Here is a 19,602-nt window from a genome sequence, read left to right as displayed (position 1 = left end):
AATATTTGCCAGCCTTAAAAAAGAAGGAAATTCTGCTATGATAAACCATGAGGACATTATGCTAAGTGAAATAAGCCAGTCACAGAAAGACAAATATGCATGATTCCACTTTATCTAAAATAGTCAAATAGAATCAGAGTGGAATGTTGGTTACTAGGGGCTGGGGGAGAAGGGAATGGGGAGTTGCCAATCAACAGGCATAAAACTTCAATTAAGCAAGATGATTAAGCTCTAGAGATCTGCTGTATGACATTGTACCTATAGTCAGTGATAATGTATTGATTGTACACTTAAAAAAATTGTTAAGAGGACAGATCTCAAGAGTTTTTGCCATAATAAAATAATATTTACAAAAACATTTAAAAAATCTAAGAACTCCAAAAATGAATACAAATAAACAAAAACTTGGAGTAATATTTCTTGAGAATAGAACCAACTTTCCTCCAAATCTTTGTGTGTTTTTTAAAAATGTAGATTCCAGATTCCATTCCTGACTTGTGGAATCAGAATCTTTTTTTGGAGGAGAGTTGACCTAGAATCCACATTTTAAACAAGCTCCCGTGGGAATTTTTATCTGTGAGGAAATCTGAAAAGTACTGCCTGAGGTTTACCATTGATGCTCCTCTCACTCTAGTCCATTTCTGTTCTAATCAAGCCGTTTTCTGACTTTTTAAAAATGGTCGCTCTCAAATCAACTCCTTCCTTTCCATTTCAACAGCTGACCTCTAGGTCAGGGTTCTGCCTGCACCATTGGTTAATCTCTGTGCCTCCTATTTCCTATGCCAACCCACTTACACATCACTGCCAGATCAATCTGCCCCAAAATGCTCTTTGGCATCCTTTCCTCAACACCCTTCAATGAATCCCTACTGCCCAACCAGATGCAGTCTACACTCTTTAGCCAGAAACAGTTGATACATGTTAACCAAGCTTTCTCTTTACTAAGTTCCATCTCCATACTGAGATCATCAGAAAGCTGCTTATCTAGACATCACCTGAGCTTTCCTCAGAATTATGACATTTGGAAGGCTCATAAGAAAAAGGGCTATGTAAAGTTTTCTCCCCCTTCTATACTTACTTCCTAGATTATAATCTTTTCACTGCTTTAGTGGTTTTTTTTTAAAAAGTTTTTTTTCTCACAAACAAATGTAAATCCTTTTGGAAATGGACAGGTTGATAGAAAGCCAAACATTCCCCAAGTCTTAAGTTCAAATGTGTCTGTAACTGCTGTCTTGTCCAATAACTCTCTGCCCAGTCCAGCTTCTATGCCTTTGCTTGGGTTCTTCCCCCGCCTGCAACAACTTTCCTTTCCTTTCTGGTTTAATGAAGCCCTTCCTGACTATGCTAGGCTTCAAGTATCTTTCTTCTCCCAAGAACATCTGTAGCACTGGTTCAACAGGCCTTTAACAACACAGCAATTCACCTCATATGATAATTTCTCTTTTAATGTACAGGATTACTTGCAACTCATAAGGTCTGGTGGTTCCTTAAGTCACAATTTAACACGAAACAACTGGGCAGCTTTTCCTTAATAGTCCAGGGCAAGAGCAGTAGTGATTGTATGCTTTCCTTAGGTTGACCTTGATGTGAAATGAATTGCTGTCTCCAGAGAACCTGTATATGCCGGTTGAATGGGGCCCAGGTCAACTCAACTCTTACAAATACCAGACTGTGTTGAAGGGAAGAAGGCCCCAGTAGTTTATTCTCACCCAACCCGTTTCGATCCCGGTCCTCCCTCTCTCTCAGGGTTCAGGGAGTTCCTCGAGTTTTCTTGCTCCCGCCCAGGCAGGGGGGGCTCGTGTCCAGTTGAGGGTTCTCCCTCCACTGGGCGGGGGTCCGCGCTTGTATGGCCAGGGCGTGGACCGGCCCAGCCAGTTCTTCTGACAGCGCCGCGTGGACCAGCCGATGCCGTTGCAGGGGGCTCAGTCCCTCGAAACGAGAGCTCACCACGGCCACGCGGAAATGGGTTTCACTGCCTGGTGGGACCGCGTGGCCGCCGCTCTCATTACGCAGCTCCAGGACCTCGGGGTTCAGCGCCTGCTCCAACTTTGTGCGAATGGCGGCCTCGACGGGACCGATGGCCCCTGATCTGGCGCTGCCCCGGGACACACAGACGCGGCCAGCCATGGAGAACAGGCTTCCGACCAGCTGCCCACTCAGCATCAGCTACGGCAGAGACAAGGACGGGAGCAGTGAGGGTCAGGGCCTCGCTCTTGGTGAGAGATCCGTCTCTCAACCACCCCAGCCCCCGCCCCCCGGCCAACGTCCACACTGGGAGCCCGCCTAGACGCGACAGTGAGACGCGAGGCACCGCCTCTTTCCTCTGTGTGACATGGGGGAATCTGGCCTCCAGCCGCGAGCCGCTGAAGGGAGGCGGTGGATTAGAGAGAGCCCGCGCGCGAGGCACGTTCCTTACTAAGGGGATTCGCAAAGAATGAGCTGGAGGTTGCAAGAGTAGGGTATGTGCAACTCCGGGCTTTTGGTTGAGCCAATGTCCCTGTGTCCCCTCTGAACCCCAGGCTGGGCCCCTTCTACCTTGCACTCAGTCTTCGCTACCGCAGCTCCCATTCAGGGCCAGACTCCTGACGTTCCGGGCGAAACGTACACTTCGCGTCCTGAGGCACGCTGGGAAATGGAGTCCTCGCTACGCGATAGACCGGGCCGGCACCACGTGGTGCCCTGAGGGTTCTCGGGAACTGTAGTCTCTACTTCCCCCGACTCGTGAGGTCGTGGGAGGCTCTGAACCTGCGGAATTGTAAAGAAAACGGGAACTTCTGTGCAATTGATATTGAGATTATTCGATTCATTTTATTGACAATACATCTTGTAGATTATCTAGCCCAACACCTTTATTTTACATACAAGAAAATGGAAGTCCATTTCATTTATTGAATACATGATTATTGTGTGCCAGACCAGTCCTGGAGGCTGGGGAGGTAAGACAGGCCCTGTCCTCAGGCAGTTTACAGAACACTGGAGAAGATGGACCAGTGAGTGGACAGTTGCAATACTGTGTGCTAAGGGCTGTGATGGGACTAAGAGCAGGATGCTAAGGAGGCATGTCGTCCAGACTTGGGGGAGAAGAGAAAACTTAAGGAAACAGTTTACAAGAGGCACAAAAATCCCTTTCTCAGCCCCTCCTAGTGTGGTAGCTGCACGCACAAAGGCCAGGTGGAGAGAGAACTTTGGGGGAATGGTTCCTTTGGGTGTAGTTAGATATGGTTGGAGCCCACGGGGCAGAGATGATGGTGATGGGAAGCTGAGCGAATGTATAGGCCTGTGGGGAGAAGGCCTCGTTAGGCAGTTTTGTTTTTATCCTAGGAGCAGTAGGAAGCTAGGGAAGGTTTTCAGTGGGGATATAACAGGATGAGATTTTTCCAAGATGATATGTAACTCATCAATTCAACCAGTATTTTATTTTGTATCCTAATATTTTATCGATTTCTCCATATATGTATTTCCCCAACTTTTAATTTTGAAAAATTTCAAATCTGCAGAAAAGTTGAACAGTGCAAAACAGCATCCTCTACCTTTCACTGTTTTTTACATTTATATATATTATATACTTATACATATATACTTTTATGTTTAAGTACTTTATGTATATTTATATACTTTAAAAATGTATTTCTATACTTTTTTTGAAAATAAGTTGCAGACAGCATGACATTTCACCCTTAGGTACTCCAGTATGTATCTCCTAAGAAGAAGAATATTCTCTTAAATAACTACAATACCCTATCACACTCAAAAAATTTAACATAATGTCAATTGCAAGGTTAGTACAATGAGCACCCCATTTATTCTTCACCTATATTTACTGACAACATTTTACCAGATTTGCTTTTTATCTCCCTTTTTTTTTTCTTTTCCGGTACGCGGGCCTCTCACTGTTGTGGCCTCTCCCGTTGCAGAGCACAGGCCCCAGACGCACAGGCTCAGCGGCCATGGCTCATGGGCCCAGCCGCTCCGCGGCACGTGGGATCTTCCCGGACCGGGGCACGAACCCATGTCATGTGAGTCCCCGGCAGGTGGATTCTCAACCACTGCGCCACCAGGGAAGCCCTAATCTCTCTTTGAATGTGTGTATATAATAAAAATATTGCTATCATTTTTGCTGAACCATTTGAGAGTTGCGAAAATCTTTACATTTCATTGCTATATACTTAAACGTATATCTCCTAAGACAAGGATATTTTCCTACATAAGCACAATACTATTACCACGCCTAAGACGTTTAATATTTGTTCAATACTGTTATTAATATATAGTTGACATTCAAATTTCCCCAGGTGTCTCATTACTGCCTTTATAATTTTTTATTTTTCGAAAGCCAATCAAGGATCATGCATTGAATTTAGCCATCTTTAAATTTTTATTTTGCAAAGATCCCTGGCTGCAGTGTGGAGAACTGTAGAGGAGGTAAGAGTGCAAGCAGGGAGACCAGTTGGGAGGTTAGTGTAGCAGTCTAGGTGAGGGATGATGATGACTTGGACCACGCTGGTGGTCATGCAGGTGAAGATGGAAATAAATTGTGGCTGTAAGATATACATTGGGAGGGTAAAACCCACAGGATGTGGTAATGGGCTAGTTACGGGAGGGAAAGTATGAAGGATAACTATCAGGTTTGTGCATCTGGATGGATGGCATTTGTTCCCTAAGATACAGAATATTGGAAGAAGTACAGGTTTGGAAGGGTGGGGAAGGGAAAGACTAGGTGCCCAATTCTGTTTTGGACTTGATCCTGAAGTGTCTTTATGATATCGAAGAACAGATGTCATGTTGGATGTATGGTTCTATGTGTGTGTATTTTATTTTTAACTTTTTCTTAAGTGCTTTCAGAGTTATAGAAATACAAAAATAGTACAAATAATTCTTGTATACCCCTCACCCTGATACCCAGATTATCCAAATATTGACATGTTATCATGTTTGCTTTGTTTCTTTTTATGTATCTAACTACACATATATAATTATTTTTCTGAATCATTTGAGAGTAAGTTTCAGACATAAATCCATTTACTTCTAACTACCTGTGATGGTTAATTTTATGTGTCAACTTGACTGGGCCACAGGGTGCCCATATATTTGGTCAAACATTATTCTGGGTGTTTCTTTAAGGGTGTTTTTGATGAGATTAACATTAAAATTGGTAGACTGAGTAAAGCAGATTGCCCTCCCTATTGTGGCTGGGTCTCATCCAATCAGTTGAAGGCCTGAACAAAAAGGCTAACCCTCCTGGAAAAAGAGAGTTCTTTCCCGCCTGACTGCCTTTGAACTGGGACATTGGCTTCTTTCCTGCCTTCAGACTTGAACTGAAACACTGGCTCTTTCTGGGTCTCCAGCCTGTTAGTCTTTGACTGGAACTACAGCATTGCTTCTCTTGGATCTCAAGCCTTCAGACTTGGACTGGAATTACACCATCAGCTCTCCTGTGTTTCCAGCTTGCTGACTCACCCTGCAGATCTCGGGACTTGTCAGCATCCATTGTCATGTGAGCCAATTCCTTATAATAAATCTCTCTCTCTTTTTCTCTCTCTCTCTCTCTCTCTCACTTGTTTGCTCTTGCCCTCTCCATATATATCCTATTGTTCTATTTCTCTGAAGAGCTCTGACTAATATATATTTGCTAATATGTATTTAGTAAAAAAAAAAAAAAAAAGACGTTTTCTCACATAACCACAATGTAATTGTCAAATTCTGGAAATTAACATTGATACAGTACTATAATGTACAGACCTTATGCAAAATTTGCCAGTTGTCCCATAATGTCCTTTATATAAAATGAAAAAAAAAAATTCTGGGCCAGTATCCAATCTAGGATCACATGCTGTATTCAGTTGTTATGTCTCTTTGGTCTCCATTAATCTGGAATAGTTCATTTGTCTTTTTGTCTTTCACGACTTTGACATTTTTGAGGAGTACATACCATTTATTTTGTTAAATATCCCTCAACTTGGGTTTGTCGAATGCTTCACTCTGATTCAGATTTAGGATATACATTTTTTGGCAGGAAAACTGCAGAAGTGATATTGAATCCTTTCACTGAAGCATATAGGGGGCATATAATTCAATTTGTCTCATTGTTAATGATAATTCTGATTAATTGATTAAGGTGGTATCTCTCAGGTTTCTCAATTGTAAAATTTTCCTTTTTCCCTTTGTAGTTGTAGGAGATACTTTGAGTCTATGTACTATTCTGTTTTTCATTAAGCTTTTGTCTACTAGTTTTAGCATCTGAGAAGCGCATGTGAGGCAAGAGTCTCGCTGAAGATGAAATGAGATGGGGGGGGGGAAGGCGGGGAAGTGGGTGAGGGGAGTGAAATGACCTGGGAAAAAGAATATAGTGAGAAAAGAATCAGATTTTCTATTAGAAGATCACTCTGGCTAGTGTATGAGGAATATATTAAGGGAATGGGAAGAGTGGAAGCAGGGAGAAGAGGAGAAAAGCCTTTGGCAGTAGTCTGGTGCAAGATAATCTGAGTGAAGGCAGGAGACAGGCTAGAGAGAAGTAAATCAACTAGAGTGCTGTTGAAGAGATGGAATCTCTAAGAAGGACTTGTTTAGGTGAGGGCCTTGTAATTTGCTAATCCAGTGACAGTGGTGGGGAATGGTGGGAGGCTGTGGTCAGAGAAGGCCTTGCTGTGGAGGGGACATTTAAACAGAGATTTGAATGACTAGAGGAAACCAATCATGTGGAAAGAGAGATCTGGCCAGAGGCAATGTATTCACTGCATGTGTTATGCCAGGCTCACTGTTGGCATACTTGGGTGTTCGGTAAAATGTACCGAATGGATAGTGAGCTAGTATGTGAATAGAGAGGGCCGACATTATTATTCCTGTTGCAAAAATAAATGAAAGCTTTGTAAGTTGCAAGCTCCCTAGGGCAAGTTTAGTGTCTTTGTTTCTAATAAAAACATAGTCATGACAATATGTACTATTTAGTGAAGGTTTGTCATGGACAGATTAAGAGTCTTAGAGGCTTTAAGCACTGAGACATTATGGTGGCCGCCTCGTGTAATTAAAGAAAACAAAACGAAAACTAATAAACACTAATATGTAATGTGAGGAGTAAGATGCCCAACAAAGTATTCATCTTTTTCCTATGATGATTACTTCAGTATTTGTTCATTAAAAAATTAATTTGGGGGCTTCCTTGGTGGTGCAGTGGTTGAGAGTCCGCCTGCCGATGCAGGGGACACGGGTTCGTGCCCCGGTCGGGGAGGATCCCACATGCTGCGGTGCGGCTAGGCCCATGAGCCATGGCCGCTGAGCCTGTGCGTCCGGAGCCTGTGCTCCGCAACCAGAGAGGCCACAACAGTGAGAGGCCCGCGTACCGCAAAAAAAAAAAAAAAAAAAAGAAAAATTAATTTGTCCCTACTGATGTATAATTTACACATAAGAAATGCACACTTTTTAAGCGTACAGCTTAATTTTACATGGGAATACACCATATCAAGATACAGAAAATTTCTAGCACCTCGGAAGGCTCCCAGGGAAGTCAATACCACCCTGCCACAGTTAATCATTATTCTAACCTCTAGCACCATAGATTAGTTTTGCCTGTTTTTGAACTTCTTATAAATAGAATCACATAGTATGAATACATTTGTGTTTGTCTTTTGCTCAACAATGTCTGTGAGATTCATCCTTGTGTGTGGCAGTGATTTGTTCATTTTCATTGTGTGGTATTGCAGTATATGAATATACTACATCCTTGTACGTGCTTTTCGTTGGATGTAAACATTCTTTTCTGTTTGGTGTATATCCAGGAGTGGTCATAGGATAAACTCATGTTTACTTCTGAAATGGCAAATTTGTTCAAATTTTTGAGATCCCCTGCTTTGTTGGTGACAGGTACTATACTATGCTAAATGTTTTACATTTATAAACTCTTAATTCTTGCAACAAGTCCATGAAGTAGCTACTGTTACTACTCTTGCTTTACCATTGAGGAAGCAGAGACCCTTAGAGGTTAGGTAAGTAATGTACCTATGGTCACAGATCTGGTAAACAAACCCAGAGAGTCAGGCTGCAGAATTTGAGCTCTTAACCATTAAGCTATTCTGCCTCCTAATCCAGGTTCTCAGGTTCCATCTCTGTACTAGGTTCTTTATATTTAATTCTCATTTATTCTAACAACTCTATTATGGTAGGGTATATGATTTTTATTTAATTGATGAGCTTCTGTTGTATTTTCTGTCACTCTGGCTACCACAGTCTACTGTTGATAGCTAACTAGCATTTGGAGAGTGGTTTGTTGACTAAAGAGAAATATTTTAGAGAAGAAGATGCTAATTCTCTAAGAGTATAGTTTTATTTGTTTATGCAAAAAACATTTAATTACCCTACTAAGAGCCAGGTAGAAGGAATAAAGGACTCCTGATTTAAAGGTGAAGAAGACATGGTCTGTCCCTTGAAGTGGTCACAGAAAGGAAGTGAGACCAAGGTCAAAACACAGGGCAGAGTGCTTAAATGCTATCAGCAGGATATGAACAAAGAGATGTGGGTACACTGAGGCTGTGTGTGTGACAGTAGGGAAGCTTCATGAAAGAGGAGGTGATATCTGGGTGGAAACTGGAAGGATGAGGAGGATTTTGCAGGTCCAGAGGAGGCTGAAAGCATTCTAGCCAAGGGCAACGTTATGTGCAATGGCAGGGAGCTGTGGAAAGGCCTTGCTCCTCTTATGAATGATGTGAAGCTCAGTCCGGAGGGGGCTGGCGGTGGAGTTGAGGAAAGGTGGAAGAAAAGGGGAAGAGAGAGAAGTGTGGTTGGAATGATAGAATGGACCCAGAATGCCCTAAATGTTTGATTAACTAGATTGCCTGGTTAGGAACTCAGCTGCTTTTGGTTAAAAATCCCAGAGGTGTTAAAGGAGATAAGATCCAGCCTGTTTGTGATGGTGTATGACTTTTACAAATGGCCTGCTCTGTTATATATTTTAATAGCTCTGGTAAGAATGCTGGGAAGGGAGGTCTGGGGAGCAATAGATAGTAACTGAGCTTGATAAAATTTGTAGGATATTGGCCTATCTGGACTTATCTAATAAGGTTTTATAGCTAGATGGAATTTAAAGTATTAAGTCTAATTCCATTCTTCTCTCATGCTCTCTCACTCTCACTCTCTAACTCTCCTGCTCTCCAGCTCTCCCTCTCTCTGTAACAGAGGCAGGAAGCGAGGTTGGGTAAGTTAAGTGACTTCATGAAACCCACAATCTAGTTAGTGAAGTAGTGTGCTTGGAAGGATGACGAGCAGAGTCTTTGAATCAGGCAGACCTTGGTTCTAATCATGTCTTTGTAAGTGGCTGTGTGACCTTCAGCAAGTGCTTAAACGTTTCTGAGCCTTGGTTTCCTTATCTGTGAAACAATTACAGTCATCCTTCAGTATCCATGGGTTCTGAATCTGAGGATTCAATCAACCGTAGATGGAAAATATTCTAAAAAAAATCTGGAAAGTCCCCAAAAAGCAAAACTTGAATTTGCCCTGCCCTAGCAACTATTTACATAGTTTTACATTGTATTTACAACTATTTACATAACATTTACATTGTATTAGGTATTAAAAGTAATCTAGAGATACTTCATCTGGGAGGATGTGCTTAGGTTATACACAAATACTACACCATTTTATATAAGGGACTTGAACATCCTTGGATTTTAGTATCCACTGGGGGTCCTGGTACCGAGGTACAACTGTATATCTACTTCATAGGTAGCCCCTAACATAGGGCTTATCTCTTAATAAGGGTTTAATATAATCTCTTTTCCCTTTACCCTTCCTAACAGCATAGGGTCACTGTGATAGAAGTAAAAAAGAAATCAGGAGGTCAGCTGGCCCCTCAAGCAGGGCCTCGAAGGGTACCAGAGTTGTCATGGGGTCCCTACTACTGTATTTTGTTCTGTGCTCTGTAGGGCTGAAAAGTTGACACTATTAGAACTTCCAGAGCTGATTGGCTTCTTGGGGAGAGAGTTACACTAACAAAATACACAAGCAATTGATGAATAGGTCAGAATTCAAATTAATTAACTTCTAGTGATAGATATATCTTCCCATACTGGTTCTCCCCTTTTCAGTCTCATATTTTTATCCTAAAGTAGAATAATTGGAAAGTTGTTAATTGAGAGCAGAACCTGAGCTAAGAGGGTTGGATAGTCTTCAGAAACATTTCACCCAGACTATGAGAACAAGCTGATGCTTTCACCAGGGAACCTTCTATAACAGCCTAAACCTTTGTGTCTAGCAGACACATACTCTTAAGTGTTAGAGAAGCACAACACATTCCTACTGTAATTGCCCCATTTAGATGGTATGTGGACCATATCTTTCTATTAACACGTGCATCTTCTGAAATACTATAATCAGTTTGGCTAGAATTATCTTCAGTTGCATCCTACTATTGAGGAAACATTTGACTGTACTTGGGTGTTTTACTTTTGACTGTACTTGGGTGTTTCACAAATCTATACCAGCCATCTTACCAGGGGTAAGCTCTACAGATAGCTGATGTTAGCTAATTTTAACTTACAGAGTTCACCAGATTTCCTCCATTTTCTAGAGGCATCTCATTACAGACCTCTTTGTACTAGTCTCAATTATCTGTATACCCATTGCCTGATAGGTAGCATGTACTCAATAAATGTCAGTTGAACAAAGGTGAGGATAAAAGAGGAACACTAGAAAAGAGCTCAGGGAGAAAAATTTAAGTCTATTCTTTTCTCTATAGCATTCTACCTCCTGTCTTTGATAGGGACATAGTGAAGGGACAAAGTAGGTAATTAAATAGTTAATCCCACTGGGGATTGTAAGTAAAGAAAAAGGTATGGGAGACCACTCTAAGTTAATGATCACTCAATCAAGCAGGCCTGCGTAGCAACAAAACTATGCAACAGAAGCATGAGACATGCCCCAAAACAATAAAACAATGGTGGCATGAGACCCACATCCTGCCCAGTGAGCTCAATAAGCTGATTCCAAGGGCATGCTTCTCTCCACACACTGAAAACAAAAAAATATAAGGAAAGGGTGACATTATATTGAAACCTGAGATCATTTACCATTTTTAGAAAATGAGCGCCTTTTGGCTCATTTCCATTGCACCATGACAGTCCCGACTTGACCAAGTAGGGACAAGAGCCTCCCTCCCCCCGCCCCCGCCACGTGGAGGAGGAGCTGATGCTGGAAGTTTGACGTCTACTCAAGAATGAGGAAGAAAGTGGTCTTTTCCCCCTCCCCACTTTTCCTTTGATTATAAAACTGTAGCCCACTAAGTTCTCGGAGCACGGCACCCTCTCACCCAGCCACTTGGGAAGTCTCAAGTCTCACAAGTGTCCTATTCTAATAAGTCACTTATCTGTCACTTTGCCTCTCGCTGAATTCTTTCTGCGCTGAGACATAAAGAACTGAAGCTCCTCGGAGCCCCCAGACGCATTTCAGCGGTTTCACCTTTATGGGATATTCAGGAAAGGGTGAAAATGGGGTGGGGATGTAGAACTCCCAGGGATGGGAAGCTGAGGAGAAAGAAATGGAACTTTCAGGAAAATTTTCTATGCAAGGTAGGTGGAGGATTACACAAACGAGTCTCTAGGGGCTGTTGCTGAAGTCTAAGAGAGGCAAACAAGAGGATCATGGAGGAAAAGGCTGAAGTTAAATAAGTAACACTGGATATGCTGTTGAGATGCAGGGAACAGTGGATTCTGGCTTAGGTACCTGGAAGATTGTTGGTGCCATTCAGGTAGAGAGAGCAAAGGGCGGGGGGGCGCGGTGTTTGGATGAGTTTGCTTTTGGATAGGTCGAGTTACTGGGACAAACAGGTTGAAGTATCCAGTCAGCAGTCACGTATATGGGTCTGAGCTTCTGAAACAAATTTAGGTGTTAGTTGAAAGCATGGAGTTGGGTAAGACTCTTCGGGGAGATTGAAGAATGGAGGAATGTGGGGGAGGGGCGAATAGGGAGGCAGAGCCCAGCTGGACACCGGGATTTAAAGACGGGCAGAGGAATTTGGTGTTGCCAGAGTTGAGGGGTGGGGGTGGGTAGAAATAAAATTAAATAAATAAATAGGTAAAAAAAAAAAAGGGCAAAGGAACAGAAGCAGGATGAGGAAAGACGAAGGGCGACATTTTGAAAGCCAAGGGAAAGCCGCCTTCAGGTTCAAGGCGGTTTTGGACGCTGCCGGGAGGTAAAGAGGAGGATGACTAATTCTATGCTAGCCTCGGTCAAACTGGAGTCCGAGGAGCAGTGGCGGGTGGCATGGGGCTAAGCCACACTGCAGGCAACGAGTAAATTGAAAGGGGGAGGGCTTCGTAGTACTATATTCTTTAAGAAGTTTAGCTTTGACGAGCCACAAAGGGAGGGACTTGGAGGGTAATTTAGGGCTCAAGGGGGTAATCAGCTTCAGAATTCGGTACCCTTGAGTGGGAGTAACTACATCTGCCAGAGTCTCTCTGCAGTCCTTTTGGGTCCTTCTTGGGATTTCCCTTGGTGAAAAAAAAACTACCACTCTTAAGCTGGAAAAAAACTGCCACTCAATAAAAAACAAAACAGCGTGTTGTTTGAACACCTTCGCTTTAAAAATCCTGGCATGCAAATAAGGGGCTTTAATGTGGTTCACAGCGATTGGTAGGTACTTACCAAGGCCGTCATTTCCTCGTAGTACAAGATGCAAACGAAGAGTCTGCTTTCCGCTTTCCTATTGGCTGTTCGATCGGACTCAGCTTTTAGCCAATCAAACCACTTCGCTTCACCCCTCCCGGTAGCTCTTATAAATTACATCAAATTGGTTATCCTTGCCACATTCTTCTCTTTGAAAAAGAAGCTGTAACGGCATTTTTAGCCGTAATGTCAGGACGCGGAAAGCAGGGAGGCAAAGCTCGGGCCAAGGCCAAGTCGCGCTCGTCCCGCGCTGGCCTTCAGTTCCCCGTGGGGCGAGTGCACCGCCTGCTGCGCAAAGGCAACTACGCCGAGCGAGTGGGGGCTGGCGCGCCGGTGTACCTGGCGGCTGTGCTGGAGTACCTGACAGCGGAAATCCTGGAGCTGGCCGGCAACGCGGCCCGAGACAATAAGAAGACGCGCATCATCCCTCGCCATTTGCAACTAGCCGTGAGAAATGATGAAGAGCTCAACAAGTTACTCGGGGGTGTCACAATTGCCCAGGGCGGCGTCTTGCCCAATATCCAGGCAGTCTTGTTGCCCAAGAAAACGGAGAGTCACAAGCCTGGCAAGAATAAGTAATTAGGAGGCTTGACACCAACCCCACTCACCCCAAAGGCTCTTTTAAGAGCCACTAACGTGTCAAATGAAGGGCTGATCACGAAACAGCGCATTAGCTCTTTTTTTGAAAACTTGGGTGGCTCTAAAAAGAGCCTTTGGTCTTTGGTTCACTTTGTCTGGATTTATTTGCTTTTGGCTTTGTGGCTTTCAGTTTTCTTTGGTAATAGAACGGCCTGGATGTTGGGCAAAACGCCACCCTGGGCGATGGTGACTTTGCCCAACAGCTTGTTCAGTTCCTCGTCGTTGCGGATGGCCAGCTGCAGGTGACGAGGGATGATGCGCGTCTTCTTGTTGTCTCGGGCCGCGTTGCCCGCCAGCTCCAGGATTTCCGCGGTCAGGTACTCGAGGACTGCCGCCATGTACACCGGCGCGCCGGCCCCCACCCGCTCGGCGTAGTTGCCTTTGCGTAGCAGACGGTGCACTCGCCCCACCGGGAACTGCAGACCTGCGCGGGACGAGCGCGACTTGGCCTTGGCGCGGGCCTTGCCTCCTTGCTTTCCGCGGCCAGACATAACTGAAAATAATGCTACAAAGCCTAGAGCTCAGATTCTCGCAACAAACAGGATTCAAAGATCAGCAACTGGAAAGCTTTTATAAGCTTTCCTAGGGGTGGGGTCAGGAACGAATTTTTCATTGGTCCTAAATTGGCTCCAGAAATGGCCAATAAGGTCAAGAGTCGGTGTTGTTACGTAGCTATTACTGATAACGCAAGGTCTCTACATGGCCCAATGGAAACGTAAGACTTTTGGAGCCTTGATTTGCATACGGTGGTTATAAAAGGATCAGGCCCGCCCATTCTCATGCTACTTTTCCTTGCTAACGGGTGTTGTATTCTACAATGCCTGAGCCGGCAAAATCCGCTCCCGCGCCCAAGAAGGGCTCGAAGAAAGCTGTCACCAAAGCTCAGAAAAAGGACGGCAAAAAGCGCAAGCGCAGTCGCAAGGAGAGCTATTCCATCTACGTGTACAAAGTGCTGAAACAGGTGCACCCGGATACCGGCATCTCGTCCAAGGCCATGGGCATCATGAACTCGTTCGTCAACGACATCTTCGAGCGCATCGCGGGCGAAGCGTCGCGCCTGGCGCATTACAACAAGCGCTCGACCATCACCTCCCGGGAGATCCAGACGGCCGTGCGCCTGCTGCTGCCCGGCGAGCTGGCCAAGCACGCCGTGTCCGAGGGCACCAAGGCGGTCACCAAGTACACCAGCTCCAAGTGAGTCCCTGCCGGGACGCGGCGCTCGCAAAAGTCGCCGGGCCGCTTGACTTTCCAAAGGCTCTTTTCAGAGCCACCCACCTTATCACCAGAGAAGAGCTTTGTTCACTTGTTTTCCCTCAGTCTCTTCTCACAAAGTAAGTTGCAGTAGTTGGATGAAAGTAATGGCAAATAGCACACGTAGCTTTTTAGGCCCTTATGACTTGAGGTTCTTGGCGCGTGACTGGCATTGCTTTTGAATCTAGGCCGAGTCTTAACCCCTCACTGTGCTGCTTCGTTTTCTTATGAGTCAGTTCTAAATTAGGATTCTGAGACTGCTCCTTCCCACCCTCTGCTTGTAGACTGTTGTGTCCTGGTGGCTCTGTTAGGTACGTTTCATCGGTGTTCTAAAACGAAGTGAGTGATTTCGGCCATCCTCATTTAAGAAAGGACCCCAGGATGTAAGTTAGCCCGAGTCCTGCGAACACTGCATCACAGCCCTGAAGAATTCTCCCGAGAGTTTGGCAGCTGCTTGGGTGCCCAGTCACCAGTTACGCCCTACGACGTGACCTCCTGTGGATACCAGTAGTTCGGGGTATTTAGGACGGAACCCGCGCTGCCTGGTCTCAGCCTTTCCCTGATTGGACGACATGAATATTCAAAATCTCGCGCCGCTCCAGAATTCATAGATTCTGGTTTCCACCGCTCACTTTGGTGCTTTGAAATCCCTGTTATTTTTTGGTTGGTGGATCATTTTTGCATTTAATTCTCTTATCTTGGAATGTTTCGGCCTCAAGTAACTGTAAGGCACAAGTCATTTTAGTCTGGGCTCAAACGTCACCTCTCAGAAACCTTCCCAAGTCATCCACTCAGGAGTTTGCGCCTCTTCCTGCCTGTCCTGGGCCCTCACTCTATTTTATCTTCCTCCTAGCAGCGGTCTGAAATTGTCTTGTTCGTTTATATTCTTGTTTACGGTCTTTCTCCTCAAGCCCTTAACAGAAACTTTGCTGGTCTGGTTTTCCTCTATATCGTCAGTGCCAACCAGTACTGGGCACACAGTGGACACTTCAGTACTTATTGAGTTAATATTTGTTTAATTAATTTTTCTGTCCCACTCCTTTTTTAATCGCTTCCGTGGATGGATGGGTGCGGTTCATTTTCATTAGATGTATGTGAAGACGTGATGAAAATGGAAATGTTTTTGGAGCTCCTCCCCCAAGTCTGTCCGTGGTCACCTCAGGGCAACAGCTGGGAGGAGGACTTTGTTAAGATTTTTTTCTTTTTTTTTTTTTTTTTTTTGCTTTAAGGGGGAGGTGGCAGTTTTGTCCCTCCTTTATACTTCTCAGTTTGGCCTAATCTCTTGGATTTTCATTAAATTCAAAACATTGGTCACTGGAAATCCTTTTCCTTTCTCTATTTATGACATCCTTCCATCCCGATCCTTTGTTCCTCACGGAGATGAGCTTTTAATTTATGTTCACCATCTCATTTGCTTTTCAGGAGACCCTATACAATAGACAAGATTAATATCCCTTTAAAAACGAGATTGAGAGAAGCGAAGTGATTGGTCCACTGGTCATGCAGCTAACCTTGTCCACCTTTGTATCCTCAGATGCGAGGACAATTGTATTTTAGTTTTACTTCATGTAATTACAGAATGTTGAATCTTTCTGTCCAAGCCTTGATTTTTCTGATAAAGACACTGATGGTCTGATGAGTTATTCAACTCTGCTTTTGGATAAGGGATCCTGGAGTTAACTGCAGGGGTTTCATGAATCCAAATGGGCTCCAGACATTATCAGAGACTGAATAAATCTTATGTTTCTTACATGTGTGTTTTCAGATGTGTGTAGATGCTATTGTTATTAATAAAGTTACCAGTTAATTTAAAAGCTTGGCTGGATTATTGTATCTGCAATATAGTTTTTAACTAAATGAAATGAACAGATACAACCACTACTGGGTCTGTGGAAAAGCTGAGTGCCTCTGACTTGGAAGATGAATATTTATAAACCATCAGCCAAACTTACTTCTACTCCAGAAGTGCACGGGGGCTGAAATAGCCTGTTATGAGGACACTGTTAATGCTCAGTAATTGGAAAATACATGACCACAAAACCAAACAAAAATCACCACAAACAAGAAGCACTATAAACAAGATAGAAGAAATAAAGTCCTGAAGAAAGTTTATAACACCTGCAGAGTACTCACTGTATGCCAGATGACGTTCTAGGTCCTTTACACATAATGACTCATTTAATCCTCACAAGAACCTTATGAAATAGTTACCATTATTATGTCCCATTTTACAGATGAGGAAACTGAGGCACAGAAAGGCGGCTTCTCGGAAACTCTCCAGAGAATAAACTCTTGGTTCAATGTTTAACGGACCTGAGAAAGTAAGATCCCTCTCCGAAAACCTGGATTTGGGGGGAAATATTTATGCTTTAAAATTAAAATATAAAGAAATACCGCCTGCTTTTTTTTTTAGCATGCACCTTGGATATAAGTCTATGGTGGTGGCTGAAAGTCTTGGGTGGGGTGCTCTCATTCCCCATTCCAGAAACCATAGTTCAGCTCAGTTTTATTTGTCCCCATAGTTGTAGGGCTCACCAGCTGAAATACTTTTACTAACGTGAGAGAGCTTTGGTTACTGACCGTGGGCTCCTCCACTGTTTACTGGGAAGTTACAGAGTGAGAAAGGGGAAGGAGGTGTTAGAGTTTGGTATTTTAACTCTGGAGGGGAGGTGATTAATGATGGTGAGGTTTATCCTCCTAAAGAACCTCTTTGATCTTTCTCCTTCTCAAACATCTGTATACATTTGCTTAAGTTGGAGTTAATAACAATACTTGTTATAATAATAATTGCTTCTACTTCTTGAGCACATAAATATTTACCTTGTCCTCTGCTAAGTGGTTGACAAGCATTGCCTCATTTAATCTTCACAGCCACCACTTAAGATGGGTTTCATCCTTATTTTATAGGTAAAGGAGATTGAATTTCAGAAAAGTTAAATAACTTGTCCAGGATTGTTTAGGAAGTAAATGGTGGAACTACAACCCAATGCACACTTTTAAAAAGCTTGATATTCAAGGCCCTCCATAATCTGCCTCTTCCTTCTTCCACAGCTCTATCTCCTACTGCTATACAGGATTTCTGCTCTAGTTAACATGGTCTAGTCACCTTCCCCTAAACCCGTTTGCTCTTTCTCAGGGCTAGACTGGACTGCCCCTTCTTTCTGGCCTGACCAGAGCTTTCTTTCAAGCCAAGGCCATAATCTTCCACCTCAAATGACACCTCTCAACTAATTTCTCTACCACCCTCATCTCTTCTTTGAACAAACAAACAAAAACAAAAAAAACTTTACTGAAGTATAATTGGCATACAATAAACTGTACATGTTTAAAGTATACTTTAAGTTTGACATACATATATACCTATGAGAACATGAGTACAATAAAAATAATGGAAATATCCATCCACCCCCCCAAAAAAGGGTTCCCTAGTGCCCCTTTATAATTCTTCCCCCCTGCTCCCTTCACCAATATCCTCCTTTGGCCCCATCCTTGCCCTCAAGCAACCACTGGTTTGCTTTTATGTCATTATAGATAGTTTGTATCATACAATGTATCATTTGTATCTGGCTTCTTTCACTCAGCAAAATTGTTTTGAGATTCGTATATATTTCGGTGCATGTATCAGTAGTTCATTCCTTTTTATTGCTGAGTAATATACCATTGTATAGCCGCAACTGGTAATTCAGTTACTTGTTGATCGATAGTTGTGTTGTTCCTAGTCCTTCCTCCAGTTTTTTTTTCTTTTTTTTTGGCTGCGCCCACATGGCATGAGAGATTTTAGTTCCCCGACCAGGGATTGAACCCACACCCCCTGCAGTGGAAGCGTGGAGTCTTAACCACTGGACCGCCAGGGAAGTCCCCTTCCTCCACTTTTTAATGCACTCCAACTTTGTGTCGTGTTGGTTCCACAGATGAGCACAATAAACTTTCTGCCTTCAATGGGGAAGGAACTCAGATGGTGGATGAGCCATATACACAGATACTTATTCAAGTGGGAGAAAGTATTAGGGTTTCACTTTTGTTCTCCGAGGCTCAGAACGTCTCTAATCCATTTTATGTCCTATGGCCAGAGTAGTCGTCTAAAGCACAGACGGTGGCCTACCTCTCTGACTCAGTTTGGCCTTCAAAAGAAAAACATGAGAGTAAAAAATGTAAAACTATCAGCAGTTCTTATACCATATTTGGTCTCACAGCATGGTCTGGGGAACTCCGCTCCTTTAAAAGGGAGGCTAACATAGCTCACAATATGGCTAATCAGTGGTTGTGGCACAGGGAGGAAGCCTGAGGGGCAGCTCTGTTCAGGTTTCAGACACTGACCCTTAACTGGAAGACCGTCCCTGTGGCTCGGGAGACTAGGTTTAATCATTCATTTAATATGGGTGATTGAAAATCTGTATCTGCTAATTTAATAAATAATTATTAAGTATCTATTAATATTATTAAGTTCTGTAAGAAAGGCCCTCTAGGACCACTCTGACTCCTGAGCATTGTTAGGTATGATATAATTAAGTCATTCTTTCATTCAGTGATTTATTGAGTATCTGTTAGATAGCAGGCAATCTGGTTTAAGGTTAAACAGAACAGAATGGCTTCTGCCTTCCTGGACTTTTAGTGGCAAGAAGGGAAGATAGATATTATACAAGTGACTATAATAAAATGTGACATGTGTTAAGTTGGGAGAAGTACAGATACAGAGAGTGTAATGGAGGGAGGCCTAACTTAACACTGATGGGGCTAAGGAAGGCGTCTCTGAAGAAGGACTTGAAGGAGAGTGAAAGACAGCAAGCTCAGGGAGGTAGGAGGAACTGCAAGAAATTTAGTATGGGTAGTATTTAGAGGGTGAGGAGGTAGGCAGGTAGAGCCAGACCTTGAGGGATTGGCCCAGACATATGGAAACGGACTTTAAAGAACCCGATTAGCTTCTGGGCCAGCGTGACTGTGGAAACATCTGTACCCGTTCAAGCAACCTCTACTGCGGATGACACCTTGACCCTCGAAAGAGTGTCCATTCATTTCAGTGGCTTCCCTTAATGTGGAAATGGCTTCATCAGGCCATCCAGGCTG

The 19,602-nt window shown here is 43.5% G+C and overlaps 4 protein-coding genes across 5 annotated transcripts; 2 read left to right on the top strand and 2 right to left on the bottom strand.

The window, feature by feature from the left end:
* Positions 1–1,404: 1,404 nt before the first annotated feature.
* On the bottom strand, positions 1,405–12,759 carry BOLA1 (bolA family member 1). Of its 2 annotated transcripts, none has more exons than XM_060028966.1 (3): positions 12,628–12,759; positions 2,536–2,745; positions 1,405–2,166 (listed from the first exon to the last, which is right to left on the bottom strand). In XM_060028966.1, the coding sequence occupies exons 2-3, from the start codon at positions 2,566–2,568 to the stop codon at positions 1,750–1,752; spliced, it is 450 nt and encodes a 149-aa protein (XP_059884949.1). In that variant the 5' UTR covers positions 2,569–2,745; positions 12,628–12,759; the 3' UTR covers positions 1,405–1,749. The 2 variants fall into 2 exon arrangements, with proteins under 2 accessions (XP_059884949.1, XP_059884938.1); XM_060028955.1 differs by lacking the exon at positions 12,628–12,759 and adding an exon at positions 11,707–11,836.
* Positions 12,760–12,834: 75 nt separating this feature from the next.
* LOC132436258 (histone H2A type 2-B) lies at positions 12,835–13,237 on the top strand. Its single transcript, XM_060028993.2, has one exon. The coding sequence runs from the start codon at positions 12,835–12,837 to the stop codon at positions 13,225–13,227; it is 393 nt and encodes a 130-aa protein (XP_059884976.1). The 3' UTR covers positions 13,228–13,237.
* A 127-nt stretch (positions 13,238–13,364) lies between these two features.
* LOC132436261 (histone H2A type 2-C) lies at positions 13,365–13,846 on the bottom strand. The gene has a single exon (XM_060029006.1). It carries the CDS (start codon positions 13,776–13,778, stop codon positions 13,389–13,391), a length of 390 nt encoding a protein of 129 aa, XP_059884989.1. The 5' UTR covers positions 13,779–13,846; the 3' UTR covers positions 13,365–13,388.
* A 217-nt stretch (positions 13,847–14,063) lies between these two features.
* On the top strand, positions 14,064–14,553 carry H2BC21 (H2B clustered histone 21). The gene has a single exon (XM_060029016.1). It carries the CDS (start codon positions 14,105–14,107, stop codon positions 14,483–14,485), a length of 381 nt encoding a protein of 126 aa, XP_059884999.1. The 5' UTR covers positions 14,064–14,104; the 3' UTR covers positions 14,486–14,553.
* The last annotated feature ends 5,049 nt before the right edge of the window (positions 14,554–19,602 follow it).

Source organism: Delphinus delphis, chromosome 1, assembly GCF_949987515.2.
Source record: "Delphinus delphis chromosome 1, mDelDel1.2, whole genome shotgun sequence".
In the NCBI taxonomy this organism is placed as follows: domain Eukaryota; kingdom Metazoa; phylum Chordata; class Mammalia; order Artiodactyla; family Delphinidae; genus Delphinus; species Delphinus delphis.
This window is presented reverse-complemented; position numbering and strand designations above follow the sequence as displayed.